Below are 15,156 nucleotides of genomic sequence, written 5' to 3' on the forward strand. Positions count from 1 at the left end.
CATTAATGTGGTCAATCAATTGAGTCCAAATCATACTACTTACCTTTTATTTACAGCGTTGTATCATTGAGCACATAACTACTTGCTTTTATTGTTTTTTTCGCCATTCACGCGGTTTCCTCACCCCTGTGTCACTGTGCCGTTCATCGTCACTAGCACGTTCAGTGCACACTTGTGTGTTTTGGTTACTTTAAGTAAAATTGTACTGTAGTGCTGATACAACTACGTAAAATTATACTTTATACTCTATGAAACCTGTTTGTGGTCTCCATTCTCCTCCTTTATGTGATTTATACTATCTTTTTAATTGTCCTCGCTAATGATTACCGGTTGAGACACTATTTTGTTACATACTCCACCTGGTCTCAACTGGGTTAACAGGTTTACTCCTGTACCCTGAATTCCCCCTTTGAATGACACAGTATCTGTAGAAATGCTAACCCAAAACAAAATCAGTTGATAATCTGTCTCACTAAGTATTTCAATTTGTTGCTGGTCTAGTGTACCTTGAGACCCTCATGGGTGAGTAGTCCGGCTTAACAAATACTGATTGATTGATTTATGGATAATGTACACATTTACACAGGTATCATTTGCTTGTGTTTGTTGGAAAACGGTCTTTAGATGTCCAGTGCAATAAGGAATTTCATATATCTGTATTAGAAAAATAGAGAACATGCACACTGATTTCATCAAGTCTAAATTTATTAATGCAATTCAAGTTTCAAAAAAACTTACATATGTTTACACAATACTTTTTTTATTTTACAACTTTTTAGTAAAAATTTCCAAAGTGAACAAAAAAAAATACTGTATAAAACACAGTGGACATTAAACTGACAGTAGTATTAGATCTCATTTGTCTTGATCTTTCATATTTTCCATTTTAACGTTATGACTTACAGTGGAGAGTTCAGTGCACATTATTTTCTATTCCAAAAACATTTAACTAAGACTAAAAAGTACAACCAAGTGGCCAGAACCTGCCCAAACCCTACCACAGGATAACATCACAAGAAGGAAAAAAAACCTTCAGGGGCACGATTTGAGGTCAATCGTACTGGAGAAGGTACTAGGAACCCTTGCAATATAAGTCATCTTTCTGGAAAAGCAATACACCCGCCACTACCAATCATTGCTCAGTCTGAAAACAAATGTATTTAATTGACTTTTAAAAGTAACTACACACATTTCTACCTATTTAAGATCATTTAGAATTATTTAAAGTCTCCTAGCTACTGGACTGGGATTTCATGTACAAAATCGTCTCTAAACCATTGTACAAAAAGATGTATTTTGAAAAAGTTACCACATACTGTACAAGTTTACAAGGAAGAGATTGTGTTACTTACTCAAGCATTTTGGCCCTGCAGGCTTGCGTCACATTATGAGAATCATGGTGTAAACCTTACACTCGAGATAAAAAGAAGAAAAAAATAAGTCTTTCCAACCTTAAGTGTATATATCAAATTTTGACCCAAGCAAAGCTAGGATCTCCATTATGGTCAATGTCGCTTTTTTACAACTGAAAATACGTAAGTAGCAAGTATGCACAAGGTCTCACTTAATGCAATGTCCCAAACCACTTCCTGCATAGCAACAAGGTGTGAAAAATGCCAGTTAGCGTGTTTTCTAAGCCACTTGCTTACATTCGTGTTAAGTGTGGAAAGGGACATGTTGTCTTTAGCTTTACCACTTCTATCTTTAAAAAATAATTTTATCTGGGTGGAAAGTAAAAAAAAAGAAAAAACACATACACACAGTAGGCCTACCCTTTACAGTTGATCTTCTCTAGCTGAGTTAAGTAACTGCACTAGTGGTTATCCATTTAACATGCGGAGAGAAAAGAAAAATCAAAAAGATAGCTAAAGACAAAAATACACTTATCCTCGATGCATTTATTACCATCATGGTCCAAATCACCATACTACAAGGATATTTGAGCGAACAACCCAAAGGACTGGGTGTAAGCTTAAACTGATTATATCACTACTGACAGATACAACAATCTCTCTGTATTAACTTGAGTAGTCAGAGAAGAAAAAAATAATCATTAAAGATCACAGGAATCTTACATACTCCTTAATATTTTAACTGTCTGGCATAGTCATACACTTTTCTTGATACACTTACCACCTTAAAAAAGCTATCAGTCTTGAGTGCTAAATCTTAAACGATTTTCATGTAAAGTAAAAAATGATGAGGACTTTAACAAATTATGATAGCATTGAAAAAACGTAGTCTTTTCACAGCGGTTGTGGAGACTATTCCACAATCCATTGCCACTATACAACATATCCTCTGTTATCCTGAGTATGTCAATTAAACAGTAAATTATCATCAGAAAAAGTTTTATAATACAAAGAAACATACCCATATTGCAAATATTTTCTTTACAATTGCACACAGAAATACAGGTGTACATTAGAAATACAGATCTGCATATAACAAGGTATACACATTGGCAAGTAATGTCTCCAATGCTGAGGTGGTCTACCTTCTGAGCGTTGAAAAATATATTGTTTGTTTCTGAAAGCAAGTTTTAGAAGAGCCATGTTTGCCTGCAAGTGAAGGACCAATGCAGCAATGATCGACAGAGGCGGCAAATAAAAAAACCCACAATATTCTATTTTGTGCCATAAGACAAGTTAAAATATCTAAGAAAATCAGGTCATTTTCTTCAATTGAGCTGGAAGTTTCAGCACGTTAAAAATTAAGTAACTCCACTGGTTTCCGGATGTAAGAGCTTGCCTTTTTTCCTCCAGGTTGTTTCATTTATGAGTTAGACTGGGACACTGACTGTTAGAAGATTTTCTTTGGAGTGAAGTTTTCCCATTGTAGGCACTAGGAAGAACCAAGGCAAAAGCTGCTGTTAACGTCTTATTTGCCCCATCCTGTAGTTCTCCCGGGGTCTCTGATGGGCTGGCTGCTGAGCAGTTTGTGGAGGTCTCCGACGCTTTAATGTGCCTACAAAATATAAAATTATATTTACAAACAACTCTTAAATGCAAGCAGCCACATGTTACTTGGCGTACTTGTCCTGTGCGTGAACACGCCAGGCTCCTTGTTGAAAAGAAAGGCTACTCTAATCGCCAAGACCCACATTCAACCCCTTGATTTTCCCCTACCTCTGTCTACCAGTCAATCAACTCCCTCAATGTGTTCTCAGAAGTATCAAACTCAAATGATTTAATAAAAGAACAATGTTTTGATAGACGCCCAAACTTATTTTTTTAAAGAATAAATGTTATTCAATTACATTTTCCCTCCTTCAGGTTTTCCCTTATATGACAATCACTTTATAATCATTACAGTTCTGGAAGTGTCTAGATTAATAAAATACAGATGTGAGACCAATCAGTTTGGCTTTAAAAGTAATCACAATATGTATTCATTTAAGATTACAATCATATCACACGGATGCCAGAAATTAAAAAAGAAAAATGCTATGGGATTGTGGCAATATTAAGGAAAAGAGGAGTAAAACTCCATTTATTGAGTAACATACATATACAACGCTTGGCATAAACTCTTCTCATAAATGTATCAAATTGCTGCATTGCAAAAGAAGAAGAAATAGGCATCTCTTATGGCAATGAGAAACATTATTTTTCTTCCACTTACATTGAACTTATTTTAACAATGGATAAGAAAAAGCAGCCAACTTTTGGTGACTATTTCTGGTGGATACGTAATTATCCAACTGATGCCTCTCCTTATGAATATCCATTCAAGTGTCACTTGCCTAGAAATCTTTCCCCAGCAATAGCACTTTCTCCATACCCTATCGTGCAGAGAGGAACCAAAAGAGCCAATACCCGCACATAACATGTTTGAGTACCTTGGGATCTTGCTGTGCACAGCACTATCTCATCAAGGGAGTAGGAAGTGTAGTGAAGAATTGGCGAAAGATTATACAACCAATAGAAGGAAAATGTTACTTAGCTTGTACACATCTGTTCATAGTGCGCAGTGCTGTGGATTCCTCTGTTCTGCATACACTTGCCAATTAGTGTTAGGCACGGATATTTGCAAGTTTGTTTTCTTCAAAGTCATCTCTGGAGTCACAGGGCATACGGGGACTCCTTTTTAGGAGGCATAGTGCACGGGCACCGACTCAGAGTTAGATTGGTGAGCATATGTATGGAGTGGTGAGTGAATGCGGCATGGTGACACAACATGTTGAGTGTAAGAAATAGGTGAGAAGTGGAGAAAACTGCAAGAGGGATAGGCTCTGGGAAGGAGGGTGGGCACAATCTTCAGCACTACAAGCTACAAAAAAATGCCTACAGAACAACATTTCCCTTTCGTAGCTCGAGTGCTGTAGATACATATGCTCTACATAGACTGTACAGCAGTACCCTCTGTAAGCAGTGGCTCGCCTGTGGCTGGTGCAGATGTTTTAATACAGATTGACCAACCATTGCCTGTTGAAGGACTAAGAAATCCATAAAATAGTGCCAGGTAAACGTGGCAGGGTTGACCTGATGGCCACTATGCAGATTAGGTAGTATCTTGCCAAAAACGCCATGGTTGCACCTTTTTTGTGGGCCAGGTGTGCCTTTGGGGGTGGGGGGAGGTGGCAGGGTTCTTTAGGCTTTGTGATAGTAGGTCTGGGTGCAGTGGACTAACCACCTAGATATGCAAGCCTTTGAGAAGGGATGGCATTCGTGCAAAGGAAACAAAGATGGTCACCAGCAGAAGTACTTAGTCATAATAATATAGTACATGAGAACCAGTTAAATGTCTAGACTATGAGGGCCTCTCTCTGCCACAGAATCTGTGTGAGGCTGGCCTGGTATATGATGTCCACTAATGTAAGGGGGCACTTTGCACCAGTCCAGACAACCCTTATGGTGATTTAAGGGGTCTTAGGCAACCTTAGAAAGCTCTATAAGTGGTAGCTATGGACAGCAGCCTTCAGTCTTAGTCCAGAAGGAGTGTAAAGCAGCTTGTTTTACCAGAATGCAATCGTATAGCATTGATTAAGTGAAAAAGAACTACACCAAATATTTATAAACATATGTATTTATTATAGGATACTCTCTAGTATGTCCCAATATCTTCTACACAGAGATAAATGTGGAAAAGTAAATTTTGCCATGTTCTGTGTCCCTACGTGTTCCCCATCTTATGTTATATGTGCATGATTAATATGCATATGTATTCCCTTTTGATCAATTAAAGACGCAATTCTAGTTGTGTCCAACTCTAGTATGCCAATTTCCAGTTCTCGTGAAAGCTACGAGTATTAGGCCTATGTAATCTTCTGTTGCCACGTTTCACAGTGTGCACGTTAATTCAGTAAAAGTCCCCGTTTCTAGGCCTCAAAAGGGCCCGGACTCAGATTCAGCTCCTGTCTCCTGAACCCTCGCTGAGGAGCGATACAGCCCCCACCTGTATCCCTGACCCTTCACTTACTTCCTGCCTCACAGTGCCCGGCTCGGCCTGGCTCTGCCTGCCAGTCTGCCAAGAGTATGTTATGATTCTAGTTATCAGTCCAGCCCTCCTTCTCTGCATTCCTAAAGCTACTGAATCGCATCAATAGTTTCAGTCATAGTCTAGCCTTTACGTCTCCATGTAAGAGAAATACTGTATTAATGTTCATTTAATATTCCTCAACACGCACTACATGTAGAATAATGCATGCACCAGTCTTAGAGTCTGTTAGCCTTTGCCCTGATAACTTTTGGATTCTATCAACATGTTCTCTAAAACATCAGATACTAGATAATGTTTAGGTACATGTCGCTCTGACTCTCCAGACTTTAGTCTCCTCTTCTAGTGCAGAAGTCATAGCCCCCAGCTCCTCCTGGTAACACGTCATTGCCAGCTTTCGCGCACCACTAGGTCAGAGGTCCCGGCTCCTTAGGTAGCCCCCTCCATGTTTCCGCCCCATTTATGACATATTCTGTTACGTTTACATCACATGTCTATGTATACGCCCTGTACACGCCTCTTGTTACTCCTACTTTATGCCTTATCTTTCGCGACTGCTACGAACTCCGCCCACTGCTACGCCTACTGTATTAACTGTAATGCAATTGTTTTAGTATATATATGTTGTACACTGTTATTAAAGTAGCTGTTGTCCCGATCCTGCCCCCCCGGCAGCTGCCATCCTATTCCCGTGCAGGTTGTCCTGTTCCTGTCCTTTATGCCTGTATTAAAACCTGCAAACTCCGGCTACCTCGAATCTTGACTCTTATTTATTGAGCTATCTGTTATTGTATATCCTGAAAAATAGACCCGGTATTTAATTATTTATTTACCACATAAACACAATGCACACAATACTTTAGCAAAGAAACAGTAAGTAGCACGAAATACACAGTGGTCCCAGGGGGGACCAAACCATATACTAAGAAAGTGGTACAAGTACAACAACTCGAGTCAAGACGGTGTCGAGAGGATGTAGAATTGCAGGGGACCCACAGAACCACCCAAGTTCAGTAAATAGAGACCCCAAGGAGAGCGTGTCCTGTGTGGGAACAGAACTGCATGCTCCGTACAAGTCTATGTGCAAGTCGCAGTTGTAGTTTTTAAGATTAAGGACCCTTCCCAGTGGAACCTGAAGAAACCCAGTGGAAGACAGAAGGGTGGAAGGCCACCCCACCCGTGAATACCCTAGTACCCATGTTGTTACCTACACCAGGGAAGCCGGACGCATACGTGTGAAGTGGTGTCATACACCGCAGTCAAACCTAATGGAGACCTTCCGGAAAGTGCCGCTGCTGGAAGAGGAGAAAGTCTGTGGGAATCCAAATGTGGATTCTTGAAGAGGAGTACCTGAAAGCAGAGGGGACAGAGTCTATGCCACTGAGGAGTGACTGGGAGACTTGGAAGAGGAATGCCCCCCGATGTCGGGTGGATGATGACGAGGACCAGGCAATGCTGAGGAAGACCAGGACCCGGGCACGAGCTGTCCCACAAAGGATGTCGAAGGCTGAAGTTTTCGGTGTCCGGCTGGAGCACCAAAAAACTTTGGCAAAGACAAGCCACACAGGAATTAAAGTAGGAGCAAAGTCTGGACCAGCACGGTCCAGGGGACTCACCAAAGCAGGGGATTTAGAGCAGGTCCGAGCAATCAGGGGAGCCCAAAAGAAACAAGTGTGACCCTCAAGTGGACCCACAGGCTGGAGGGACTGGAGTCGTGAGAGGACCTAAAGCAGCACACCAAAAGATGCAGGCCACGATGCTGTGTGGCTGAAGATTCTGGTCACAGGAGATGCTCGAGGTTGGTACTACTTGGAGCCCAAAGATCTTCTTGCAAGGTAGCCAACAAGCCTTTGCAACTGCAAATTGGACATGGTACACAGGGGTCCGGTTATTGCAACCCCCACGAGGAATACTGGCCTCAAACTTGGTGAGAGTGCAAGGCAGGCCTCGGGAGCTGTGGAAAACCGCCACCACCACCACAGAGCCCACTGAGTCCGGAGGAGCTCAGAATCTGCAGACTGGTCAACTCAGTTGCGGTGCCTGCAAATGCAGGGGAGACACACCTTCACTCCAAGGGAGATTACTTCAGGTGTCTTTGACGCATCACAGGCCTTGAAAGGTTTCTGTATGATGCAGAGGCACAGACAATGCAGCAGACTGGAAGGGAGACGAAGTCAGGACCAAGTGAAGTCCAGATTGCCCAGACGGTAGAAGTGCAGTGGTGTTCGATCTGCATCTTATCCCACAACAAATCTAGGGACCTACACCCAGGTAAGCCCTTATGTACCCTAGGGAAAGGGTTAGGCATACTCAGGGGACCCTCCCAGAGGAGGGTCTGGACAGGAGGAAGGTTACTCCCATGTCATTTGTCCAGTTTCGTGCCAGAGCAGGAGCCAACAGCTACCAGAACTGGTTTGAACTAGACTATGCATGAGGACACCAAGTGTACCCCTCATGCAGACTTTCTGGCGCTAGCAAACACACCCAAAATGGTCCAAATGCACTAAATCCTGTCTGGTAGATGGTCACACCTCCCTGTGACAGGATGTTTATAGTTCCAACCTTCCAATGCTCAAGCTTGGCTCAGCAGCAGGAGGGCAGAAATGTGCCTCTGTTTGGCAGCAACCATTTTGTGCTGTCCAGGCCTGGAAGACTGGTACCGGGAACACTGAGAGCCTAATGGAGGGTTCTTCCAGTGCTTTGAATCATACCTCCCACATCGTTTATGGTGTGGGGGTATGATTCCAACGTGTTTGATACCAAACATGATAGGATTCGTTGCAGCCGTTTGAGATTGTCATCGCATAATTATGATGTGCTCCTACATATTGTTTACAGCTGCTTCACTGACAACCCGGGAGAATGGATTCCGAAGGATTCAGGGGTGTCCTGCTCATGCAGGTGCACGCTCTTACTTAAAACCAAGCACCCTGTCTTCAGGATTGAAAAGGCCCGAAATTGGGGGGACTTCTAGATTTTAAGTGCAGTGACCCTATGTCTTTAGTAAGTGATGCATGCACCAACTTACACAGGCTACAATCGCAGGCCTGTAGTTCCATTTTGCATGGTCTCCCATGGGTGGCATAATGCATGCTTCAGCCCATGGGGGACCACTGGGGTATGTATGCCCTGGGTACCTTAGTACCATATACTAGGGACTGATAAGGGTACCCCAGTATCCAATCTGGATTGTACCCAAGTACTCAATACAACAATTTAGGGAGAAAGCAGATAGGGTTCTGGTTAGCAGGATCACAGACTAGTCATAATACAGCTTAGCACCAGGCAACAAGTGGGGGTAACCATAGAAGTAGATCCTATTTCCCTACACACTGGCTGCAGAAAGAGTGGGCGTTCTATAGTCTGATTGAGGTGGATACTACCTTGGGAAGGAACTAGGGATTAGTTTTGAGGACAACAATGTCCCTGTAAACTTGAATAAATAGCTCTTGCAGGGTAAGTAGCTATCGCTCATTGATGCGCCTGAGGAAAATAACAGCTATTACAAAGCCCACCTTTCACATCAGGCACTATCGAGGGCAAGGCTGCAGGGATTCAAAGAGGGGACCCATGAGTGTGGGAAGCATAACATTAAGGTTCCGTGCAAAGGTTGAGAACACCCTAGGAGGTCTGATCCTCTTGAGGCCCTCCAAGAATGCCTTTTGGAAAGGAATCCTCAAAAAAGAAGAATGTTCCGGTTTGAATGTAAATGGCAGGTGTAGACGCGGGTGCAAGAGATAGCAAAGTTGGTCCTGGCCGGTAGGCTTTACAGGGTCCATTTGCTTGTGGATTCCATATTGGAAAAATCTTTTCCACTTTGCGAAAAAACATGTACAGGTCTGGGGGGTTTAGGCACATTACTGTAGGAGGCTGAGATATCCAAACACTAAAACTTCAAATACCAGATCGCTTGGTCAAGCTGTCTCTGTGCCGGATTCTGTCTTGGTTCTATGTGAGAAGATCAAGCCTTTTGGAGAGCTTCTTTGGGGGGGTGACAGACATCTTGAGGAACATTGAGTACCAAGGCTGCCTGGCCCAAGCGTGAGGATGAGTGTGCAGGAGGTTTGCAGCATCTTGCTTAGAATATACGGCGGGAATAGAAGGAGGAGAAAAAACACAGGCATATATCCATGATCATTTCATCCATATAACATTGCTCATGGACTGAGAGTGGGGGTATATGGAGGTGAAGTTTGGGTACCTGAGTTGCCATAGGTGGTGAACAGGTCTATCTTTGGGGCGCCCCAAAGGTGGAAGTAGATGAGAAGGACTTGCAGGTGGAGTTTCCATACATGGACTTTTTGATGCTAGCAGGAAGTGTATGCAGTGGCAGATGGCCCAAGTGTCAAATCTGTTGCTCTATTGCAGACAGAAGAGGAGGATGCCTAGGGCCTTGCTTCTGGAGGTACTGCATGGCAGTTATGTTGTCCATCTTTATAGGAATACTTTGCCCTGAATTACTTGAAATAGTGATTTGAGAGCTAGGAATGAGTAGGAGCTTGAGGTAGTTGATGTGGTACCCTTGGCATTTTGGGGGTATTGGGGTGGGGTATGAGTAGAGTCACACTCTGTGTATTGTTGTGTCTAGCTGCATCTCCCAATACTGAAAGGGATTAGTACATGGTAAGGGTCACCTACGAGATAGTGTCTGTGAAGGGCCTGCCCTGCAACAGGTGTTGCTGTTCCTCCTAACTGCAGAGAGCGATGGGTGCTGGCTTTCACCAACTTTAGATCTACCCAGTGACCATCTGCTTGCGACAACTGAGCCAAGAGAGACACTACTGTAATGGATGCATATGGAGTCTGGTATGGGGTACTGTGGCTATGCATGAGGTCATCATTCCAAGGAGTCGCATTACAGGTCTGACTGAGTAGACGATTAGGCTGAAAAAGAGGCAGCAGCAGACGAAATTCCAAGTGGGGGAAAACTTTGCTTTTAACAGCATTCAGTACCACCTCAGAAAAGGCTGGACCTGGAGGAGGTTGAAGGTGGGACTTGGTAACATTTATGGTGAATCCCAGGCTGTGGAGCAGGGAGACTCCAGCTTGTGTGGGGGCTACACATTGCTGCCTGCTGATGCTCTTAAACAGTCAGTTGTTGAGACAGGGGAACATGTGAGTGCCATCCCCCTTGAGATGAGCAGCTACCACCACCAGGTTCTTGGTAAACACCCTTGAGACCTCAAAGGGAAGAACTTTGAATTGGTTTTGCTGGCCCCTTCCTTCAAAGGTAACAGCAGTGGAGGAGTATATGAAAATAGGCATCCTTGAAGTCCAACGTCGCTGTGCATTTGCCTCACTAGAGAAGAGAAATGGCGCTCAGAGGGACTATCTGACATAGCTATACCAACCTCCTAAATGACTGAACCCCCCCTATACAATGCAGGCTCTAAAAACAAAAGACATTCTTCTCAACCTCAGACACACTCAACATGGTGCAGCACGTCAATAAATTCAAACTTTCCAAAAGTCACAAAAACAATATCGGATTCTCAATTGAACTGACAATGGAATGCAAACCACCCATACCTGTGGAGTGAACCTTGATTCCCCTACATCTCTGTTCAGTGTCCAACAAATAAACCAAAGTCAACCCAAAAGAGAACATCAAACCTTTAACCCCTTCGATGTGGATGACAAAGCCAGCTCGTCATGGGCGTTACCTGCACTACGCGGATGACGAGCTGGCTTTGTCACAAACCGCGCGTTTTTTCAAATTTCAGCGCACAGCGGGAAAACCCGCTAGCGGTTAAAGACTTCTCCATCAACAACTAAAGCTAGAACCCGTCTCTTACCCTGACAGCTTATGTGAGACATCGAAAACATCTAAACTTCACCACTTTTCTAGAAAACCATGCTCAGGCCAGTTTCTGAGGAGATGTCCAGGCTACTGGTCTCCTAGAGGTATATAAAAATGTTTGTTGTTGTATGCTTGCGATTCAGCAAGTGGTGGGAAGAGGGGGCCAGAGTCTGGCCTTTTTGAGTTTTTTCTTCTTTGACTTACTGATGATTTCAAATGGGATGTAGTGCTCTCTCAGGAGCGATCTAGGTACCGAGAATATATCCGCGTCCTCGCTTCTATCAGGATCAGGCCTTTTGAGTTTTCCTACAGTGCTCGGCTTCGAAGGTCTGGATGGCTGGGAAAAGGTAGACACTCTTGGTTAGGTACTTTCTCAGAACAGAGGTCTTCACCTGGGGCCGACCAGAGCCCAGAAGTAGCAGAGGGCCTGGAGGTGGTGATGTCTTGTGCATTGGGCTCAATAGCAGACTCCCTGGGGCTTCTTGTGAGGCTTGGAATGGGTGTTGTGGCTGACTGAACTTAAAACCTTGGGTGTGGACTTGAGTCAAGGGCTGTGGGTTGGCAGAGCCTCCACCTCTTTCTTCTAGGTCAGAGGTGCTCAGGAGATGGCCTCTGGATTGTGTGTGGCTTGGCATAGTGGAACGCCAAAAGTCTGGTGTCATCATCTTCTGTACCAATGTTGTCGGGGGGGTCTACATCAGACTGCGGATGCATCTTGCGGTGTGCTCAATGCGTCACCCTTCTGTTTCATAGGGTTTCTTTTGAATAAGGTGAGGCCAAAATTCACAGGAGGAATCATTGTAGTCTAGGGAGAGGTACAAGTTACAAACCTCATCACAGACTGAACACTGTTACTCTGCATGCATTGGGGGCAGTACTGGCTGTTTGTCCATTCCATCACCTTTTAAAGGTACACATTCTCAGATATGAAAGCTCTTTGAAAAGGGCATGTGGCTTAGATGGGTGTGAGGGTCCTGGTATTCAGGGACTCCTGCTGGGCGTTGATCTGAAAAAATGTGGTTGACTAAGATATTCTTCTGACGGTGGGAGTCCAAGTTTTCAGTTCATGGGCCTGAAACAAATGTTGAAAATACGTTGCATCTTGGACACTCTCAGTAAATGTCAGAACTTAACTGTGAAACAGAACATCCAACAGAGTCGGAGTCCATGAGCATTGCCCACTAAGAGATGAGTCACAGTACGGCCTGTAACTCCAAAGACTTCTTTAAAAAAAAAAAAAAAAAAAAAGCTTGCTAAAGTCTGATCTCAAAACTAGATGGCAGTAGTATGCAGATTATGTGAACAGCCATTCATGCCACGAACATATAGTAACGAAAGTAACTTCTTCAGAGGTGTAAGTCTTTACGTAGATTCCTCACCTTATAAATGAGTCCTAAAGCAATACCACTCTGAAAAGTGGGATTAAGTAGTACCCGTTAACCAAGGAACACAGCCCTTGCAAATTATCCATAACAGTGTAATTGGGTTGTGAGGCAGTAATGTCTAGTAAAAGTAGGTAAGGATGATCACCTGGCCCTCTGACAGATGTCCGTGCAATGGGCTGAAATGCCCTTTGGAAATTCCTTCACTGCTGGGATTTAGCACATCTTGATACAGGAGATAACCCAATGGTGCATTTGGACAGTGTCTTGCCTATAATGGATACAGCCAAGCCCACAAACAGTGGATCATTCACTCTGTCCTAATGAGTGCAGTCACTGTAATAAAACATAGCATGCCTGTATGCTTGTCTAGTAGTACAAGACTGGCCCCTATCAAAGGCAAATACCACATTGGGTAGGAACAATGGGCTCACAATAAACTGACTCATTCTGTTAGAAAACATAGGTGGATGAACTGAGAGGGCCTGAAGTTCTCCGATCCTACAAGCTGAAGTCATTGCCATCAGCGGTCTTCAAAGTATTAAGTCAAACTGACCAACTCTGCATCAAATATATATGCCATTAAGAAAATCAATACATTATTCATATTCTAATTAGAGACAATGAATGGAGTAAATCTTTTTAGAAATCACTTTAGGTGATTTAAGCAAGAAAAGCTGGTAAAGAAGACACATGTAAGCAGACAAGGTAGCCAAACAGCCGTTAACTGAAGCCAATGCCAGCACCCTGCTGTGTAAGAGAAAGCTTGGATTTAAAAGCAACTGGAGCCTTCCAGTTTGCATTACTGAACAGGTCTGTTTCAACGACTTGCAAACATAGATTTTGTATTGGGTTTCCCGATATATTAAAAAAAAATATATATCTTTTTATGGACATTTATGATTTTTAAAAGTACAGCCCAACAATAGTCAAATGGCCACAAATGCCAGGTAAGGATACTGCAGCAAAACATATGGCACAGTATTAGCAGCGATAGCGAGACTGTATTGTGTCAGATATGGTGTAGCAAGGTTATTCACAATATCAGAACACTTGAGAGGAAGTATAAGCGAATGTATAATTAAGCGCTGCTTATTGTGATGCTATACTATGCGTGATGTTGAGAATTATTGAACGATGGTTGGAGGATACAACATAATGAGGACAAAATAAATTGACTAAGTGAAAGGGGTAACCGTCCGTGACCCAAGGCCATTGTATTGGGTTCCCTGATAGCCAAGAGGACCTCCACAACTTCATCAGGAAGGCAAAAGTACTTTAGCTGCCACTGCTCACCCTCCATATGTGCATCCATAGCATTTTAGAACTGGTGTGAATGGAGGACCATACCATCCACCTACAAAAGCAGATCTATCTTGTGCAGGAGAGGTACCGGTGGCCAAAATCTGAGTGCCAACAGATCAGACTACCATCTCTATCTCACTGAATTTAGGCTGCTCATTCAGAAGGATGTTCAACACAAGTGGAATCTGTGGAAACCCACATACAGTAGTCCATGATACCTGCTGAACATGAAGGTCTCACCATGGTTACCACTCAGAAGGAATAGTATGGCATAAAACTGAGGACACTTCCTATGCTGGACCGTGCAAAAGAGATGCACAAATGTATACCCCATCACAAGAGGTCTTGTGTCATCAAGTCACCCATACGGGCAACATAACTCAGCGAGGAGGAATCCATGACTGCGGTAACCTGAATCTAGGAAAAAACTGAAAGGCAAACGCACCACACAGCCAAGGAGTCTACCCACCAGTGATTTGATTGGAACATCAGCACATGAGCCCAGAGGCTCCCTTAATGCTGAAGCTTCTGTGTCTGTAGGCACCGCTAAAGGGCTGTCATGCGTCATTTGCTGTGGGGCACCACAATACTCTGAAGAGAAAAGCCTCCATGTGAACCATGCCCAGTATCCTTCCTATGAAGGTTGATCTCTGCTTTGGAGTGACGCGAGACTTCTGGGTGCTGACAAAGTTCAAAATGTGAGGTGGAGTCATTGTACACTGAAGGTGTCCCTTGACTAACGCCAGGGACTTCTCTTTAGAAATACATGGACTTCTCAACATGCCAGTGAGGTTCCTACAAATGGCAGCACTTTGGGAAAGATCCAGATTATTTACCCTTAGAAATCTACCCTTCTTCGGGACCAATAAGTAAACTGAGTAAAGTCTCTTGCCAATCTCATCCAGAAAGCCCCTCTTTCGCCTGTAAAATCAATCGATGCATATGCTGGATAGGACATCCTGGTAGAGAGAGAGAGCAGGCTGTAAGGAGTGAGCAGAAAGGGTAATGTGCTGACCAAGTAGATTAGTTGGATGACACAGCAATCAACTGTGATAGTCTCACAACTGATAGAAAAGTAGAAGAATTACCCACATGCCAGAGGGTTCGAGGTGGCAGAGCTGGCAAAGGATGGAAGAGGCTGAATCTGCTGCTGGTGATAGCATCCACTAGATGTATACATGCCCCAGAAAAAGAAATACAATTTTTAGGGGTGTTTGGATCGGCAGCGAA

General features: G+C 43.5%; 1 protein-coding gene across 1 annotated transcript in view; it reads right to left on the bottom strand.

Annotated features, from left to right (window-relative positions):
* Positions 1-687: 687 nt before the first annotated feature.
* Positions 688-15,156, bottom strand: part of ADAM10 (ADAM metallopeptidase domain 10) — a 536,961-nt gene continuing 522,492 nt past the window's right edge. The window contains exon 16 of the mRNA XM_078685166.1: positions 688-2,967. Within this exon, the coding sequence (XP_078541292.1) occupies positions 2,873-2,967 (95 nt within the window). The 3' untranslated portion in view covers positions 688-2,872. The remainder of the gene's footprint in view (positions 2,968-15,156) is intronic.

Source organism: Lissotriton helveticus, chromosome 3_2 (assembly GCF_964261635.1).
Source record: "Lissotriton helveticus chromosome 3_2, aLisHel1.1, whole genome shotgun sequence".
Classification (NCBI taxonomy): domain Eukaryota; kingdom Metazoa; phylum Chordata; class Amphibia; order Caudata; family Salamandridae; genus Lissotriton; species Lissotriton helveticus.